A 19,214-nucleotide genomic window follows, 5' to 3' on the forward strand; every position below is an offset into this window, starting at 1 on the left:
AATTCACCTTCTCCATATAATCAGCGCAATCTTGATAGATATTTCCTAGAGCACCAAAAAATTTCTTCTCATTTAGCTGCTTCACCACTATCACGTTGTCTAACTCTACAGAATATCATTAATGACCAAAGCAGGGACTGTTACTCTATCCTCAACCTTACCACCAAAATTAAACTTTGCTGTACCTACCAAAATCATTTCACCATAAGCATCAAGCAAGACAAATCCTGCTCCCATCATTTTAACTCCATTATTAACAAAGATCGTAGCATCAATGTTTAATTTATTTCCTACAGCTCTTCTCTAGTGATCACAAGTTCCTGTTACCATTTCTTCATTAGTACCACTCGACTTGTTGACACTTCGAAATTCCCTGCAAATGTCTGCCCCATCCCCACAACAGCCATAGGATCCAATTTCTACGTTTTGAAAACCAGCAAAGTCCTAGCCTTTCATAAAGCCCATAATACACAAATTATTTCTTCTGCGTCCAGTATTTCAACATTCAATACAAGCCAAATTATCTACTCAGCAGCCGAATCAAAATGGTCTTTGATATCCTGAAATCCCCACTTAGAATAAAGCCAAGCGCTCTTGCATACTGTCAATAGCACAAGCAGTGAAAATCTGTTTCTACTTCCTCCACACAAAAGGGACATGATGGTTCCACATTAAGCTTCCTTTGTATTAAAGCTGCCCCCATAGGTAAAATTCCTTTAATAGCTTTCCATGTAAATAAAATAATTTTCCTAGGAACCTTAAAGCTCCATAGCTTCTTCCAGAGAGTCACCAGATTTCCAGTTGAAGAGCCACTACCCATATTAAACATAGTGGAGCTTTGCAATCGATAACCAGATTTTACCATATATACACCATCTTTGCTATCAAACCAAATTTGAGGGATTTGAAAACTCAAAGGAATTGATAGTATAAGCTGACTTTCATAATTAGGAAAACAACTTCTAATTTTTTCTTCATTCCACCTGACATAATTTTGATCAATCAACTCACTAACCATCATATTTCCTGACACACAATCCTCACAAACCAGCACAGGTCTAGGAGCGTCATATGGAACCCAACAATCACCTTTCACTCTGATTTTACTTCCATTACCCACTCTCCACATCATGTCTTTTTTTGATTAAGGATTGAGACTCCGTAAGATTACTCCAAATATAACTTGGGTTAGTCCCCATTAATGCACTCACAAAATCAGTATTAGGAAAGTATCTTGCTTTTAGCATCCCAAATGCCAAAATGCCCGTGTGTCTTCTTTCATTTGCAAGCACCAACTTAGCTTGGCTAACAATGCTAGATTAAAAGCTCGTATATTCCTGAATCCCATACCTCCACTACGTTTTGACAAACACGTGTTGCCAATTTTTTCAATGGATCTTGTGGTCCTTCTCATTCCTACCCCACCAAATTTAGCAATCACCGAGTCAAAAGCTGTTATTTTCTTTTTTCTTTCCTTTTTTTTCATTCTTTTCTTATTATTTTGTTTCATCATTATTTTTGGCTTCTGGAATATTCTAGGTTCTGTTTAATTTTAATCTTGATTTTGCTGGTTTAAATTCCTTTTAATCTGTTTGATTCAGTTTAATTTCAAATCCATTGCTTGGGCCTGTTTTATTAATGGATCCAAACCTTTAACCTATTAAGTCCAATGAAGCCCAAGTTCATTAACAGCGATGGGAGCCCAATTTCATATTTGGACTTAATAATCCAAAATAAATGAAATAAATTACAAAAATAAAAATAAAAATATCAATAGGGAAAAATATAGTGTCTACAGATATCCTCCTTGTAATCTTCTCCTTGACAAATTAGAAAATCTGTTTTTTAGACCCACCTATTAATGGCATCCCTAGGTATTTGCCTCCCCGGTGATCATTAGTCATGCCTAACATTTAACAAACCATTGCTTGCTCCTCACCCTTTGTATTGCTGTTGAACAACAGAGATGATTTTTTTTAGATTTATCTTCTGTCTAAAAGCAATTTCATACCTTCTGAATAAATCTTTTAGGACCTGAACTTCTCCACTTACCGAGCTTTTTCGAAGAGCATACTATCGTCGTCAACAAATAAGTGTGTAACATTTGGCCCATTTATGCAAATCTTCAATCCCGAAATACCCTTACTCTCCTTAGCCATTGATAACATTCCCGATAATACTTCGGTGATAATCACAAACAAGAAAAGAGATAGTGGATCCCCTTGACGTAATCTTCCTGTTGGCACTATAGTTTTCCTTAAGGCCCCATTAATAAGCACCGAATAAGTGACAGAAAAGATACACCACAGAATTGCTTCCATAAACATTCCATTGAAAACCAGTTTCTTCATGATTACATGTACAAACTCCCATTCTACCCTATCATATGCCTTGTTCATATCCAGCTTCATAGCAAAACCTTCAACCAAACCTTACCTTTTGTTATGAAGAAAATGAATAATTTCTTGAGCCACTATGACATTGTCAGAGATTAGTCTTCTAGGAATAAAGGCACTTAGGTTAGCCGAAATAATATGTGGAAGTATAGGGTTTAACCTATTAGTGAGGACTTTTGAAGCTATTTTGTAAATGACATTACAAAGACTAATAAGTCGAAACTGACAAACTTGTTCTGGATTACCAACCTTTGGAATGAGAACCACATGTTTGTGATTGATATTCTGATCAAGAAATCTTCCTTGTACAAAATCAACCACCAATTTATGAATATAGTTCCCTATCTTGTGCCAATATTTTTGGAAAAAAACTGCTGGGAGTCCATCAGGTCCTGGTGCTTTTGTGGGGTGCATTTGAAATAGCGCTATCTTCAACACCTCAATAGAAATATCAAAATTCAGGTTCTCATTCATGGTCTCTGTGACTTTCGGTTGTACCCCTATTAATACCTCATCAATCAAAGATGGTTTAGACATTGTAAATAATTTTGCAAAGACAGCCAGGATTTCCTTGTCCAAGTCTTCAAGAGAATCTAGCCATTCACCATTATCATTATTTTTAATAACATCAAAAAGTTATAAAATTTTTGAAAATAAGATTTATAAATTTTGAATTTTAAACTTTTTAAAACATATTTTAAAATTTTTAATTTTATATAATATTTTTAAAAAATAATGATCAAAATTGAGTTCATTAGCTTGACAAAAAAAAATCCAACCAATATAAACAAAATGGGACGAAGATAGCATGTATTTGTAATAATATTAGGTTCCTTTTGAAGAATATTTTTGCTTTTTTTTTTTACAAAAAATGAATAGAAAGGAAAAGGCAAAATAAATAGAAAAAAGACAAAAGATAAAAGTATCAAATTGGTACAAAATCTTAAAAAATAGTCTTGTAATATGGATAATTATCAAAACAAATGTATGATATTGTAAGAAAAGGAAATTAAATTGAATTTGCTAATTCAAAGTGCATGTAGAATTGCTCCAATCCCTTCATATAATTCTTATTGTAAACATTACTTGATAAAATTTTCTTCTATCAATGAGTAATTGCTTCATTTTAAATGCTTTTAGTGAAATTGTTGCCTGGCTATGCTACCATGGCCAGATCTTATAGGTTGGAGTAACAATGAAACTCTCAATATTTCAATAAATCACTTTAAAATAAAAAATTAAAGTTTAATTTCCCTGTCTTGATTGCTGCATAACATATTTGTACAATTTATTGACTAAAGACTTAAAATACAAAAATAAGGACAAGAAACAGAAGAATTTTAGGCTTGTTCTTCGGCTTATTATAGATATAGAGAGCAACATAACATTGATTAGGTAAATTATTAAAAGCAAGTGATCCCTTCGCTTGACAACTCTACGAAGCCAACATCTTGACCAATGAAAAGTACAACAATTTCAACTACCTTTTTTTTTTTGTGCTTTTTTTATGTAATAATAAAGGTTAGCACAAGTGAACCATCCAAAACTCGATTAGGATTACGCAAACAAGTGAAAGAAATGAAAATGGAAAGCAGCCTTTGCTTTTCCTGTGTTTAGTTGACAGCCTCAACCACCTTATTTATGTTTAAACATGCCTTTGCAACTTCCTCTACAATCACCTCATCATTCTTCCATGTAAGGTGGTAGCTGATCACCCCAACGCGGCCGCCACCCGCGCCAATCTATGGTCTTGTTGTGGATTATATTTTGAGCAGATGCAGATCCTTCAGTGGCCTCTTGCTTAACTAGTCGTAATGTCTTTTGTAAACAGTTAAGTAGTGAAATGTAAAACAAAAGTATTAATATTGCATGTTATGAGGGTAAAAGCAAGAATAGACATATTATAATTTATAAGTATTTTAGGCAAAAATTTCATTAAAGGTGATGGAATCATTCACTAAAAGTGATATTCTAAATCAACCTTTTGGTTGCGGCATACTACTCGATCATTTAAGCAATTTAAGTAAAGACTTTGAAAGATTATGCAGTATAATATTGTTAAAGACTCTAATTGCCTTTGCACATACCAAATAAAAGCTTGTATATAATTCACTAATGAATAATGAAAGCTCTTAATCATCAATAATGATTATGTTGGGAGGATAAGGAGAATGAAGAAGGTATTTTCAATTTTTCTGAATAATATTCCTGCAAGAGTCCATGAAGATGGCTTTAAAGGATTTTTGATCAATTTGGAAAGGTTGTCAATACATTTATAGGGAGAAATAGATGCAAATACAGTAAGAGGTATCGCTTTATCATATTTGAATATTTTAATAAAGCTAGATGAGCAGTCCAAAATTTAAATGGAGCCTGGCTTCTAAATATAGCCAACTATGGAAGCCAGGATTCATTCTAAAGGAGGAAGCAAAAAGGAAGCTTCTGATGCACCTAGTGTTAACCACATTAGGAACGGAACCTGCAGTGGGATTTTAAGACACAACTCGGCCTTATGCTCTGGTATTGAACGGTATTTTTGAAAGAGGAGGAGTTAGAGGAGATGATCTTCAATGTCTTAAAAGGCATGGAAAACATGCTTTGGTTGAAGAGAAGTGTTGTGGTAACACCATAATGTAATTCAGATTCAGCAAATTTAAATGCATTTATGAAAATAGAATATATATATATATATACATATGTCAATGCATCTCAAATGTAACACCAAGACAAATAAATCACAATAGAAAAAGACGAACATTTACATACCAAGGAAAGCTATAGATGAATTTTCAGGAGCCAAGACGGCGCAGCTTCGATTTTAATCCATGCAAACTCACAAAATGGGATAAGGGTTTTTTCTTTTTTTTCTTTTTGAATGAGGTATCCTTTTGGATGTGTGAACACCTAAAACATTTTTTCTATTGCAGAATACTGGAACAAATGAGCATATTATAATCTATAAGCATTTTAAACTAACATTTTGATTGCCTTAAACTAATATGATTTAAGTAATTAAAGTAAAAACTTTGAAGATTATAACATGATTTAAGTAATTTAAGTACAAACTTTGAAGATTATAATATGATTTAAGTAACTTAAGTAAAGACTTTGAAGATTATGCCTTAAAATAGTTAGGATTAAAGTTTTTAGGGTGTATACCTCTGTTTTGGCGTGCACATATTCCTTTGAATCTATGAAGAAACCTGTAGTCATCTTGGGACATCCTTTTACTCTCAAATAAATCAAAGCCGATAATACAAAGTGATATCCCCTTGGGCAGAAGTCAATGAGGCCTGGCAGTTCTTCAAGTGATAACCATTTTAATTGATCAAACTTTATCTCCTTTTTAGCCATCGCTTCTGCTTCATCTTCTAGTCCAAATACTTCAAATACTTGCTTTAATTTAGAGTTCCCTTCAACTCTTAAGTCTTCAAGTTTTGGAAGACAACGAGCAGATCCAAGAGAAAAGAGACTTTTCAACTTTTTGCAATATTTAACAGAAATTCTGGTCAAATTAGGAAAGCTTATGGGTTGGAGATCACCATTTGATGATGAACAAACTTGATCCTCAGCAATGATTTGGTCCAATTCATCACATTTTTGTATATAAAGCCACTCCAATTGTGATAAACTTCGAGCAGTTGTAGGTGAAAATATATATCTTAGCCTCTTGCAATCAATCACCTTAAGAATTGTAAGGTATTCAAAAGCTACAACTTGAGCCACATCCTTCCATATAATCTGCACTGCAGATAAATCCTCCAAGTGAAGTTTCTTTATACGTCCATGAACCTGAAATAGCTCTTCATGACTCCCAATTGTTATGTATTCTTGATTGCAATTGGCTGAAATATGCAATTGAAAACTATTTCCCAACTTAGAGAGAGATAATTTCTGCAAATACACATACCACTAAATGTCACTAAATACATTCCTTTTCTATTAGATTGGGAATAGATGAGCAAATGTTACTCATAATTCTTCATAATTTTTTAGATGCCAAATCACAAAAAATCCTTACATTTTCAACAATAGCACATATGTTCAAAATTTAAATCCAAAATTTTCATGAAATGGTTTGAAAGTGAAATCCAAAGACATCGTAAAACCATTTATGGGTTTCCTTTTCTTGTGTTTTTTTCTTTGTCACTTTTTCTTTAAACATGTTGAGTTGGAAAGTATACATAAAGTGGTAAAGTGTAATTTTTTTTGTAATTTACCTAAATTATATGTATATTACCTAGCTCTCTCAATCTGTTTCTCTTGTTTGCAACTTGAATTGAAGAAAGTAGAAACACTTTGAATAAAAAAAAAAAAAAAGGAACTCATGGCCAAGAAGAAAAAGAAAACTTAAATTGACGAAGAAAGAGAAAATTCGAATCAAAGAAAAAAAGAGAAACTAGAATCAAAGAAGAAAAAGGAAGCTCCAACAAGATTTGGCATCGTGAAGAAAATGTATGATGAACCTCAAGTCAGAAACAAGGACAAGGAAAACCCAAAGATTCCCACAAACAAATTAAAATTTGTTTTTCAAAATAAATAGTATAAAATTTTTGTGCTGCAATTTTAAAATATAGTTGGATTAGTTTGTGAGTGTTGAAAAGATTTTGCTCAAGGGAAATATTCAAAGCAATAATTGAAGGAAAAGTGTATAAAGAAATACCTTTAGTTGAATTTGCTCGTTAACTTCTTTTTGAATAGTGAAATTTGTTAATTTAGGACAGTTGTAAACTTCTAACTTCTCCAAAGATGGTAATGAGATGAGAAAGTTTTCCGAGCAAAAGCATCTCATATTTATCAAGTTTACAAGTCCTAAATCTTGTAGGCAAGGGAGCACAATGGCATGATCAACTCCATTATTTTCCTTTGCCACACTGAAGACTTGTTGTAACTGAGGAGAATCGGTAATCCAAAATGATTTTAATGGTGGAAGAACTTGAGCCAGAGGAATTTGAAAAACATATTCCAGTCTTGGACAACAACTTATTCTTAGAGTTTCCAATTTTGGTAAGAACGGAGAAAAGGCATTTGGTTCTATCTCATCATCACGGCCCAACTCAGTGATAATGTGTTGCAGTCCATCACAATGATCTATGGTGAGTTCTTCTAACAGCACCAAGCTTTGAGCAAGGGATGGTGAGAAGAGATGTTTCAATCTATTGCAGTAACTAATTTCTACAAACTTCAAGCTTTGAGGCGTGGGAGATAAAGAGACAATTTCCATGCAATTCCTTGCTGTCAACTTCTCTAGTTTTTGTAGAAAACCCTTTGGAAACCGACCGTTGCACAACATTTTCAAACCAGTCATTTCTTGTATGACTAATTCCACCAAATTGTAGAAGGCATTGGTTGAGACATGGCCTTTTGTTGCATCAATCAAGCATTCCAGCTCCTTGCCATCTTTAAGTGCAAGAAAAGTTAATTCATTAAGCCCCTTTGGATCTTCATTTGGAATGAGATTTTTCTGATACATTACCCTTTTAAGGGTAAGATTTTTGGCATTGTATATGAACTCTTGCACTCCATGCAATCCAACATCCTAATAAATTCACAACAAAATGGATGATACTAGAAAAATTAGAATGGTAAATAATATGTCTTAAATCAAAATTGAAATTATTTTTTATGCATAAAATTTAAAGATATTAATCAAAAGAAAATTTTGTATTTTTTCATTGAAAGCCTATTAAAGTAGAAAAACAAACCAATGCTTGGAGTATAGATGGTGTATAATATACTTATTGGTAGATGTGAATGTACTGAAATGCACTTGTGTAAACCACAAAACATAGTTTATTTTCCAAATTCATCAATCATATCTTAGACAAGTACACTTTCCTTTTCCTTTTTTCTCGATTTAATTTAATTTTTTCCATTGATGTACCAAAGTTAGAGGAAGGGTAGGTGAAAAGAGATTTACCAGTTTAGAACATGATTCAATTCTCATAGTCTTAAGACTCTGGAGATTAAGAAAATGGGTGGGTCCTCTCCATATGCAGCTTAATTCTGGTAATGACTTAAGCTCCAAACAAGTTAAATTTGACAATGGTTGTACTTGATTTTTCTGGCATAAAGAAAAATATATAATTTTTAATTAATAAATATCGAAATATGAATTCATTGTAATTAAATATTGAGAAGGCATATGTTTTAAAACAAAATGTAAAAGGAAATGTTAAACACCAACAATTTAGATAGATTAGATAGTAATTATTTATTTATTTGATAATTCAATAAAATAAAAGGTAATTAGAAAAATAATATATGAGCATTATTAAAGAAAAAATAGAGAGATAAGAGGTACCTCTGGCTCAGCCATTTCTTTGTCAAAAGCAAAGACGTGCTCTAAACTTTTGCATTTAGATATCTTGACATGTTCTAGATGCAACAGACTTTGAGCAAGGTAAGGTGAGAAGATAGATTTCAGTTTATCACAATGATGAATTATTACTTTCTTCAAACTTTGTAGGCTTACATGATGCGTTGGCTCTTTCCATATACTCTCCAATGCTGGTAATGACGTCAACTTCAAACGTTTTAAATTTGAGAACGTTCGTGTATGACTTTCTTCCTTTCCAAGAAACACTGAATGCAATTGCTCACAATAGGTAATGGTCAATTTTTCTAACTTTTTTAAGAAGCTAATCGGTGATTGACCATGGCACAACTCTTTCAATGAAGTCACTGCATAAATTCTTAAGTTCACCAAATTAGAGAATGCAGTGGTTGGACTTTGTTCTCGTGTTGTATCAATCAAGCATTCTAGATCATCGCATGATGTGAGCTTAAGAGAAGATAATTCCTTTAGTCCCCACTGATCTACATTTGGGACAATATTTTTGTGTTCCATGGTGACTTTGGACAGAGTAAGCTTTTCCACATTGCAAAACAGCTCCTTAAATGCATTTAATGAGGATGAGAAATGCCTAATTCTCAAGGTTCTCAAGCGCAGCCCCGCCAAATCTTCAATATCTGCATTTACAGCTATATTGTAGCTTTGTAGTTTAGGGAACACAAAGTTTTCCTGAGAACATTGATGAGAAGAAACTTTAAGTGTTAATGCAGTCAAACCAAACAAAAAATTCAGCTCCAATAAGTTGACATCATTTACACTTGTCACATGTAGCTCTTGGAGTGAGGCCAACCTGTTACAAACAAATACAAAATGTTATTAATGAAATAATAGCACCTTCAACCGAATGATAAAAACAGCAAGGTAATGAAATGAATAAGATAACATTAACTTTTTTTATATCTTCATTCTTAAAGCTACCCTTGTACTACAGGTTGCAATGTTTTATAATAAGAGTGACCAAAAGCTCATGCTAGATATATATGTGTTTGTGATAGTCAAAATCAAAATACTTAATAAAGTAAATAATAGGGAAAAAAGAGAAGTGAATAACATAAAATAATACTTAACTCAACAATAACATAAAATAATACTTAACTCAACAATAAGATAAATAATTTCAATAACATCTTAGTACTACCTTGATAGCAAGTTAGGGGGGAAATTGCTATCTTGCTCTCCAAAGTAAGAAAAATATAGTGATTTTAGTCTACACAATTCCACTAATTCTTCTGGTAGCACATGAATGTTAGTCTTAAGCAATGCAAAAACCTCAAGGTTTTCCAGAGTCCTCAATGATGAGATGTTCTCGAGCTTGCAATTTATAAAGCACAGAGTTCGAAGATTTGTCAAGAATTTTAGTGCTTCCAGTGTGAGTACAACATCTTGGAGAAGTAAAACTCGGAGGGTTGTCATTCTTTCAAAAAATGTACACGAAATTCTCAATGAATTCTTCCCTTTGAGAAACAAAGTCTTGAGTTTCGAAAATTCTATTTTGTTAGGAAGATGATTAATCTCAATGTTCCATAAGGAGATTGCCGTACAACATTCAAAGCTTTCACCCATAGGCCATTTCTTCAACCCATCTTTTACCATGAATTTATTTTCCTCTCTCGATGTTATCAAATGAGCAAAATCACGAATCACATCATGCATTTTTACAGATTCTTCATGATAAGTTTTCAGTAACAAACTGGACTGTTGGAGTGTAGCTACTGCTTCATGAATTTCCCTCCTTAAGACTCCAATTAAGTCAACATTACCGAACAATCCTTGACCAATTCCACATATAATCAACATCTCAATATTTATAACATAATCTTCTGGAAAAAGGGAACATAACAAGAAACATGACCGGATATTGTCATTCTCCAAATAATCATAACTAAGCTCAAGGCGGCTATAGATACCTCCACAAACATCTTGATTATCTGAATGTCTTGAGTCTTTGAGTCGTTGATTTGCTACTATCCACCCATTTAGATTTTTACCTTTTAGAGCTTTTGCCACAGTTACAATTGCAAGAGGCAAACCGTTGCATTCACGAGCAACCTCCTTGGCTACAACCAAGGTGGGAGAGTCATCTTCTACAGCAGCTTTATCTTTGAATAAAGCCCACGCTTCATTTTCGGATAAGATATTGAGCTGAACTTCCTTTTGACAATTCATTCGAGTGCAAACTTGTTGAAGACGCGTGGTTAGAAAAATTTTGCAACCCTTGTGATCATCACCAAAAGGAAATCCTATCGCCTTTAACTCAAGTTCTTCCCAAACATCATCAAGGATTATAAGGATGCTCTTCATGCCTTTTATTCTCAACCACAGTTGTGCTGCTCTTCCTTCTTTAGTCACCTTTTGAAAATTTAAATCTAGGAAGTCTGCAACTTGGTCTTGAATATTGTTGATGTTTGGAGTTTGGGACACAGTTACAAACACAACTTGATCGAAGAGATGTTCGGCTTGCCTTCCCACCTCTCTCGCCAAAGTGGTTTTACCGACTCCTCCCATCCCATATAGTCCAATCATGTTCACATCATCCTTTTTCAAAGCCTCCATGATCTCTTTGAAAGCAAAATTCGAGGATTCAGAAGGCATGAAATCATTAGATGGAATGAACTCTAATCTTGGAAGAGGAGGACGCTGGCCGACTCGTTGAAAATTACAAGTCTCTGCTAAAAGTTGAGAGATATAAAGTGTCTTCTTCGCTACTTTCTTACTTAAACAGTATCGCCAGCCCCAACTAGGACACCAATCGAAACACTTGTTACGCTCTATTTCTTCTTCCAAACTTTCAGCTTCTCCCAATTCTTTCTCTGCCTTTGTTAGCCACTCCTCGACGTCCTTCTTTATTACTTCAGTTTGCCTTAAAGCCTCATCGACTTCATCTCTCACATGACCTTTTTTTGATTGAAGTGCTTTTCGCTGCTTCTTGAAATCTTCAGCAATTTTGCCAAAACGGAAAAAGTAAGTGAGATAAGGTGATGCGTATTCTGTTGTCAGATTCCCTACGGTATTGGCAGCAGCAGCAGCAGCAAATTCAGCAGCCATTCTTTGGTGATCTGAGATTGAAAAGCAACTTCGATGAGTAAGAAGGTTTTACAAAGAGACAAAAACAGTTAAGAAATATTTACAGAGTACTTTTCCAAAAAATAACTTGTTTTCTAAAACCCAAGAGATCAGCTTGCCAAAAAAAAAAAAGCAATACAAATATCTCTCAATCTACGATCAAAACAATTTTGTAATTTGGAAATAGAAAATATATAGTCAAATGTAACACCAAACAAATAAATCACAGAAGAGAAAGATGAACATTAACATACCAAGGAAAGCTATAGACAGAGCAGAAAAAACTGGAGTAGAAACGAGCTTTGCACTGCCACCGAATTAAAAAAATATTAGACTTTCACTTATCTTCTTTTTAATGCATATAGATAATTCTATTTCTAACAGAGCAAAACAGAAAAAGCAGAGAAAACAGAGCAACTCAGATGCTAAGAATATAGAAAGTAGAAACTCTTAAGCCAAGAGGATTAATTTTTCTTTCCTTAAAGCAAAGAGATGAGCTTATGTAAGCAAATTAATATGCTGGAAAAGGTTCTGAAATCCTTTCTTGAAACTTACCTCTCTATTCTCACCACTTGAATGTGAAAGGGTAAGAGACAAACACAAAGTTTCTAGCTCTCTGCTTCACACAAATGCCACCGGTGCAGTGTAACTGTATAAGATCAAAAGAGTTAATTTGGACATAGAAAATAATTCAGTGCCAATTTTGCAGGTAAAGTTTGCAGCTGCATACTCAATTGCAAAAATCAAGACAAAAATAAGCCATGGAAGAAAATTATGCACATATATACCAATGAAAGATGAAGTTTCAGGAGCCAAGGCCAAGCTTTTCTATATTGAGTTCAAAGAAAACTGAAGTAGAAATAATAAACTTTGCACTGCTATGATTATCTTCTTTAGAATGCATGCAGATTATAATTCTGCGTCTGATAACAAAAACAGTAGTTGAACATAGAAAGTAATTCTTATATATTTATGTTAAGATTTTTCAATTGTTAATTTTTATTATAAGTATTTTTATCTTGATTATTATTCATTTATAAATTAAAATTTATAAATAGTTAAATACTTTTAACTTGATGATATAAATTTAAATATTTAATTTTTACAAATATTATATTTATTTTAATTTAATTAATTTATTATATTAAATTTTATATATTTATATTAATATTTTAATAACAATTATTCCACTTGTATAATTTTTTACATTAATTTTTATAGATTTACATCATACCTGTAACACCTAATCTCTCCACAACTATTGAATTGAAGACATTGAAACAATTCTGCCTTGGGTAATAACCCATTCTTTTAAAAGACATTTAAACCGGTTCGTTGATTTTGTTCTTAGATTACCTCCATGAATTCATTTCAGGCAAATATCTCTCTAGTTAAAAAGATAAGATGGGTTTCAAAGCATGTAGAACCATTCAATAAATTTGGAGAGGAACATCTAACGACCTTTATTTTTGTCATTTTTTTTCAAGAATTTTTCAACATTTATTTCTCTTACTTGGATGCTTGATTGGTTTACTTGGAAAAACCTTTCACTCTCCTAATGAGTAATAACTACTATTATTTTTATTATTTCATAAATATCCCTATTTATGACTATTTTTCGGAAGCTTTTTGTAAACTTGTTCCCTAGCTAAAAGAAACCCTTTTTTCTTCTTAATTTCTTTTTCCTCCGAGTTAAAAGAAATTTAGGAACATATTATATTGGAAATTCTAGAACAATTAATGAAATAAAGTCAAAATACGCGTTTTGTTTAAGGAAAAGAAGAATAACAGAAAGGAAGAAAATCAGCTACGTGGAAAAAAGCATGTAAGCACTAAGCAACTGGCTGGATATTCCTTCCCTAGAAAAATCAATTCTTTATATAATAAATAAACTAATTAATAAAACCAATTGACTGATTGATTCCAAGTTTGAAATTAGAGAAAATTTCGCATGCATCATCATTAATTAATTTCACACTTTGTTTAAGAAATACTAGCCTAATCTCACCCTATATACATAAGTGAAATAAATCAAGGACAAATATTGTGAGATTTGAATTATTATATTTAACAAATAATTAATATCTCAAACTCCAAAATCTGAAATTATTAAAGCACATTATATATTTTTATTAAAGGCAAGATATAACTATCATTAATTATGTTATAAAATTTAGCTACTATTCAAAGGTCGTTGTTAGGAGGAGAAAAATAATTAAATTCATCATCCAAGTAAAAAATCCAATTGTAAAAAAGGACCATAAGCATTCACAAAAGCGATGCTAAAAGGAATTTATGAAACATCCAGAGATAACACACTTATTATGCATTGAAGATAAAGTTTTGTCAATTGTTTTTTTCCTTGAGAAACTTTATGGAAAATTATCCAAAACACTAATAAAAAATGATATAAGAAATAGTTTTGATCAGGTCTCATAGCCACTGAATTAATTATATCTTCTCCAAAGAATATTTTATCATAATCCAAAAGACAATTAAACTCACACCTATTATGCATCAAGAAAGCATCAAGAGATAACACACTTATTATGCATTGAAGAAAAAGTTTTGTCAGTTGTTTTTTTCATTGAGAAACTTTAAGGAAAATTATCCAAAACACTAATTAGAAAAAAATGAGATAAGAAATAGTTTTGGTCAGTAGTCGTCTCATAGCCATTGAATTGATTATATCTGCTCAAAGATTTTTTTGAAAATCAATATCTGCTCAAAGATTGACCAAGAAACATCAATGAAGAATAAGGGGTCTTTCTTATCTCTTGCCTTGAAGAATTCCAACGCAGGAGCCAACTTAATTTATTAAAGTAAAGGTAGATTTGAGGAGCTTTCCCATAGATTTTTTTATAATTCTTCATTTACTCGAGAATTTCTTTTCATTCAGGGTTTGATTGACACAATATTACCAAATAAAGGAATTGCTAGGACCTTACCCAATTTGGGAAAGGATCCTCTCTACTAATAAAAAGTTATGGAGATGTCTATAGTATTCATGTTTTAACAGCTTCCCTTGTTTTATTTTGCTGTGAATATATTGTCTCACAGAAAGACTAGAAAAAAAAAAAAAGAAAAGAAAATAATGGAGTCATGAAGACGCTCTGCTAAGGACCCTGGTTGGCTTCCAGGATGTTTTATGGAAATTAGAGGATGGACTTGCAAGGATGTCAGTGTATAGAAAATTTTTTGAAATTCTACTTCAAATCTATTGAATGAATATATTAAAATGAAAAGACATAAACTTAGACGTATTATATGTGTGAAACCGAGGGCATTTCCATCACATTTAACAATAAATTGAAGTGGATCAAACCTTAAGCAGCAGATTTTTGAAGAAGTATTTGCTTAAATATTCTCACTCAAAGACAAAATATTGATGAAAGTCTAATTAATGCAAAATTGACTTCATCAAACCATGCCTCCTCCTGGTCGCTGTATCTGTCTCATTATTTCATTGGGAGGGTAAAATAAAATGAATGCCCCTTCTTCCCGTCCTTGTCCTCTTCCCTAAGGAACATGTGATAGTGGGTCCACACTTTGCAAATTGTCTGTAATAGGGAAGAAAAGTTTTGGTCAGTCGTCGCCTAATTCACTATCATTGCTCCAAAATTAACAAAGAAATATCAATTTGGAATTAGGACTTTTCTTGGTTCTTGCCTCCAAAGAATTAAGTTTAACGCGAAAATCGAATTTATCAAAGCAAAAGGGAGATTTTTGGAGTTTTCCCAAATATTTTTGATTCATGGTGGAATCCAACACAATATTTATGCCACCATTTATGAAGAATGTATTGTCGTTGAAAAAGCATTTTTGACTAATTCTCTCTCAAAGAAAAAAAATAAGGATGGAGACGCTGTATTCAATAAAATTCTAACTAATGTAAAATGGGCTTCATGTTTGTGATCTTAAATATAATGGCAGGGTGCTTTTGCCTTTTGTATAGGCAATGATTTTTGTTTTGCCTTTTCCGAACTGTACAAGTTGAGTAATGAAAATGAAATCTTCATGTCTTTCAAAAAAAATAATATCTTCTCCATAATGGCACGTTTGGTTCGCGGAATAGATAAGAATGAAATAGAATAGTTATTACGTAGGAATAGAATGAGGTGAGAATAGAATAGAATAAGTATTATATAGTTTGGTATGATGAATGGAATAGAGTATGAATAATTATTATGACTTATTACAGTGTTTGGTTGGTAACAATAGCTTTAGAATAGGAAAAGAATAGAAAATAAAAAGACAAAAATACCCTCTATTATATTTAATTATTTAATTATTTTATTTTTTAAATATTAATAATTTATAATTAATTAAAATATTAATAATTAATAATTTAAATATCAATATTTTAATATAATTTAATTACTAATATTTTAATTAATAATATTTTATTTTATAATTTAATAATATTATTATTAAAATATTAATAATTTTTATTTTTATATTCATTAAAAATTTAATATATTAATAATTTAATAAATAAAACATTAATAGTTTAAAATATTAATATTTAATATTTTAATCATATTAATATTAATAATGTTTAAATTATATATAAAATATTAATATTTTAAATTTTATAAATAATTTATTCTTTTATTCTATTTTTTCCCTTTTTCTTTTTTTCTTTTTCATGGGCCGGTCGTCGGAAAGGCGACCGGTGTAACAAAACGCCGATCTGGCGCACCATGTGGCCGGATCTGGCCACTACGGCGCCAGATCGACACTTCCCCGCGGCTGGATCTGGCCGTGGAGTGTCAGATCTAACCGTGGGATCTGGTCGGGAAGCACCAGATCCGGTGCTTCCCGCTGCCAGATCCGGTGCTTCCCGCTGCCAGATCTTGTTGAATCTCCGTTTGAATCTTGTCCGACCATATTTGGTCATAAAATCGCCATCGCAGCAGCTTCCGTCGCAGTCGCCATCGCTTCAGCTGCCGTTGCCGCCGCCACCACTAACATCATCTCTGGCGTTGATGCCACTTAGAGAGAGAATAAGAGAGGAAAGAACATGAGAAGAGAGAGAAAGAAAAAGGAAAAATGAGAAAAAAAAATATAGGTCTAGGGTTGTAATATTTTTAAATGATAAGGGGCATTTTAGTCATATCATAATTCAGAGCTATTCCCATGGTCACGGAATAGCAAAAACCATGGGGAACCTCGGGTTTAACTATGCCTGAGTTTTACCCCTTTTGAGAGAATAGCTATTACTAAGTAATAGTTATTATTTGTGATATTACCATACCAAACTGAGGTAAGCTATTCGCTGTACCAAACGTGCAGTAAGAGTTCAAGAATTGAATTACTTCAATGAAGTATAAATTTCCCCTAAAGAAAATTTACCATTATTCTAAGGGTAATTAAGTTCACACCTTTCTTTTTTTCTTTGTGTACATATGCAAATGAGACACAAAATTATTGGTGGAATTTTGAATTATTGATGCCTTTCTTTTTGTCGTTTTTCATTTATTTTTCAACATTAATTTCTGATCTACTTGGTTAGTTTACCTGAAAAACACTTAACTCTTCTTTTTAATAGAAACTACTATTATTAATTTCTAATATATTCTTATACATGGTGCAATCATGAGTGTTGTTTCTTGGGCTGGAAATGACTTTATTTATGGGGATGAATAGAATATAGCATCTCAAATTTTGATATTCAAATAATAAAACAAAGTCAAGATACGCGTTTTGCTTAAGAAAAAGAAGAATAAAGGAAAGGAAGAAAGGCCAATTTGGATTTGGTTGACTTATAGTTATGATGACTTATACTCGATCCGATAGATGGGCCAAAGAAAAAAAGGGAGAAAAGGATGGAGTTTATGGAAATGCTTTGCTAAGCACCCTAGTTGGCTTTCCAGGAAGTGTTATGGAAAGAGGATGGGACTTGCGAGGATGTAAATGTATAGGAAATTTTCCAACTGGCCACAATTGTTGAAATTCTGCTTCAAATCTCAGAGTGTTCTTTTTCTTTTTATTATTTTCATTTTGGTGCTCCTACCATTTTAGAAGAAAATCGATGCATTTTTTTTGAAGACTTCCTTGTTTAATATATTCATCAGTTTCACAATTTGTTCAATCTTTTTTACTGAAGCATATTTATAGTATATTTGTCCAAACAAAGTGGGAAAAAGAAAACAAAAGGATAAGAAACAGAAGAATTTCACTTTTTATTTTTCTATTTATTGTATATACAGAGAGCAACATAACATTGATTGGGTAAATTAGAAAAGCACAATAATTTTAGCTATCTGTTTTTCTTTTTTTTTTTAAGTAAATAATAAAAGTTAGCACAAATAAATCACCAAACCTTGACTGCTTTTTTTTTTAGGTAAAATTAACAAATCTCATTATTCTCTTCTTCTCGCTCCACCACATGGACTGCTTTTCTAAGAGGATAGTCATTGTATCTGTGACCAGGTTGATTGCATGTAAAACACTTCCCTGAAATTGGTTAGGAATAAAGATTTGTAGCCTTGTGTCCCTCTTTCGCATTCGTCACTTTCTGTATTCTAGCCGCATTCTCTTCCTTGTACCGGTCATTGCCTTCTCTTCCAATTTGCTGGATGTAATTGTACAGTTTTCACCCAGTTAAGGCAATCCACATACCACTAAGAGTCTTCAGTCAATGAAGGACTTTAAACTCGAAATGGCAAGTTCAATGGCTGGATTAATAAAATACCATCTTTCAAAAAAAAAATTTCTCAAAAAATATAATAGTGGGTCCACACTTTGAAAATTGTCTATAATAGGGAAGAAAATGTTTCATCAGTCGTCACCTAATTCATTATCTATGCTCTAAAGTTAACAAAGAAATATTAATTTACAATTAGGACTCTTCTTGGCTCTTGCTTTCGAAAGAATTAAGTCTAAAGCGAAAAGCTTATTTATCAAAGTAAAAGGGAAATTCCTGGCTTAGCAAAAAAAAAAAGAAAGGGAAATTCCTGGCTTAGCAAAAAAAAAAAAAAAGGGAAATTCCTGGAGTTTTCTCAGATATTTTTGATTCATGGTGGAATCCAACACAATATTTATGCCACCATTTTATGGAGAATGTATTGTCATTGAAAAAGCATTTTGACAAATTCTCTCTCAAACAAAAAAAAAAAAGGGGGATGGAGATGCTCTATTAAATGAAATTCTAACTAATGTAAAATTGGCTTCATGTTTATGATCTTAAATATAGTAATATCTTCTCCATAAGATTTTAAGAAATTGAATTACTTCAATGAAGCATAGATTTCCCCTAAAGAAAATTTACTTTTATTCTAAGGATAATTAAATTCACACCTTTCATTTTTTCTTTGTGTATATATATGCAAATGAGACACGAAATCATTGGTGGAGTTTTGAATTATTGATGCCTTTCTTTTTGTCATTTTTCATTT

General features: G+C 32.3%; 1 protein-coding gene across 1 annotated transcript; it reads right to left on the reverse strand.

Moving 5' to 3' along the window:
• Window positions 1-3,744: 3,744 nt before the first annotated feature.
• LOC108662703 (putative disease resistance protein At4g27220) lies at window positions 3,745-12,741 on the reverse strand. The gene is made up of 10 exons (XM_088808369.1): window positions 12,603-12,741; window positions 12,370-12,463; window positions 12,069-12,121; window positions 9,890-11,807; window positions 8,701-9,541; window positions 8,317-8,460; window positions 7,060-7,935; window positions 5,939-6,290; window positions 5,556-5,824; window positions 3,745-4,214 (listed from the first exon to the last, which is right to left on the reverse strand). Exons 4-10 carry the CDS (start codon window positions 11,794-11,796, stop codon window positions 4,080-4,082), a joined length of 4,524 nt encoding a protein of 1,507 aa, XP_088664495.1. The 5' UTR covers window positions 11,797-11,807; window positions 12,069-12,121; window positions 12,370-12,463; window positions 12,603-12,741; the 3' UTR covers window positions 3,745-4,079.
• Window positions 12,742-19,214: the final 6,473 nt, after the last annotated feature.

This window comes from Theobroma cacao, chromosome 7 (assembly GCF_053813885.1).
Source record: "Theobroma cacao isolate CCN51 chromosome 7, ASM5381388v1, whole genome shotgun sequence".
Taxonomy (NCBI): domain Eukaryota; kingdom Viridiplantae; phylum Streptophyta; class Magnoliopsida; order Malvales; family Malvaceae; genus Theobroma; species Theobroma cacao.

Coding starts and splice junctions, on each gene's coding strand:
- LOC108662703 (XM_088808369.1), bottom strand. CDS start 11,796: ATGGCTGCTGAATTTGCTGCTGCTGCTGCTGCCAATACCGTAGGGAAT. Junction 7,936..8,316: donor TTGAATCATGTTCTAAACTG/GTAAATCTCTTT, acceptor TGAATTTATTAG/GATGTTGGATTGCATGGAGT. Junction 6,291..7,059: donor ACGAGCAAATTCAACTAAAG/GTATTTCTTTAT, acceptor GTGTATTTGCAG/AAATTATCTCTCTCTAAGTT.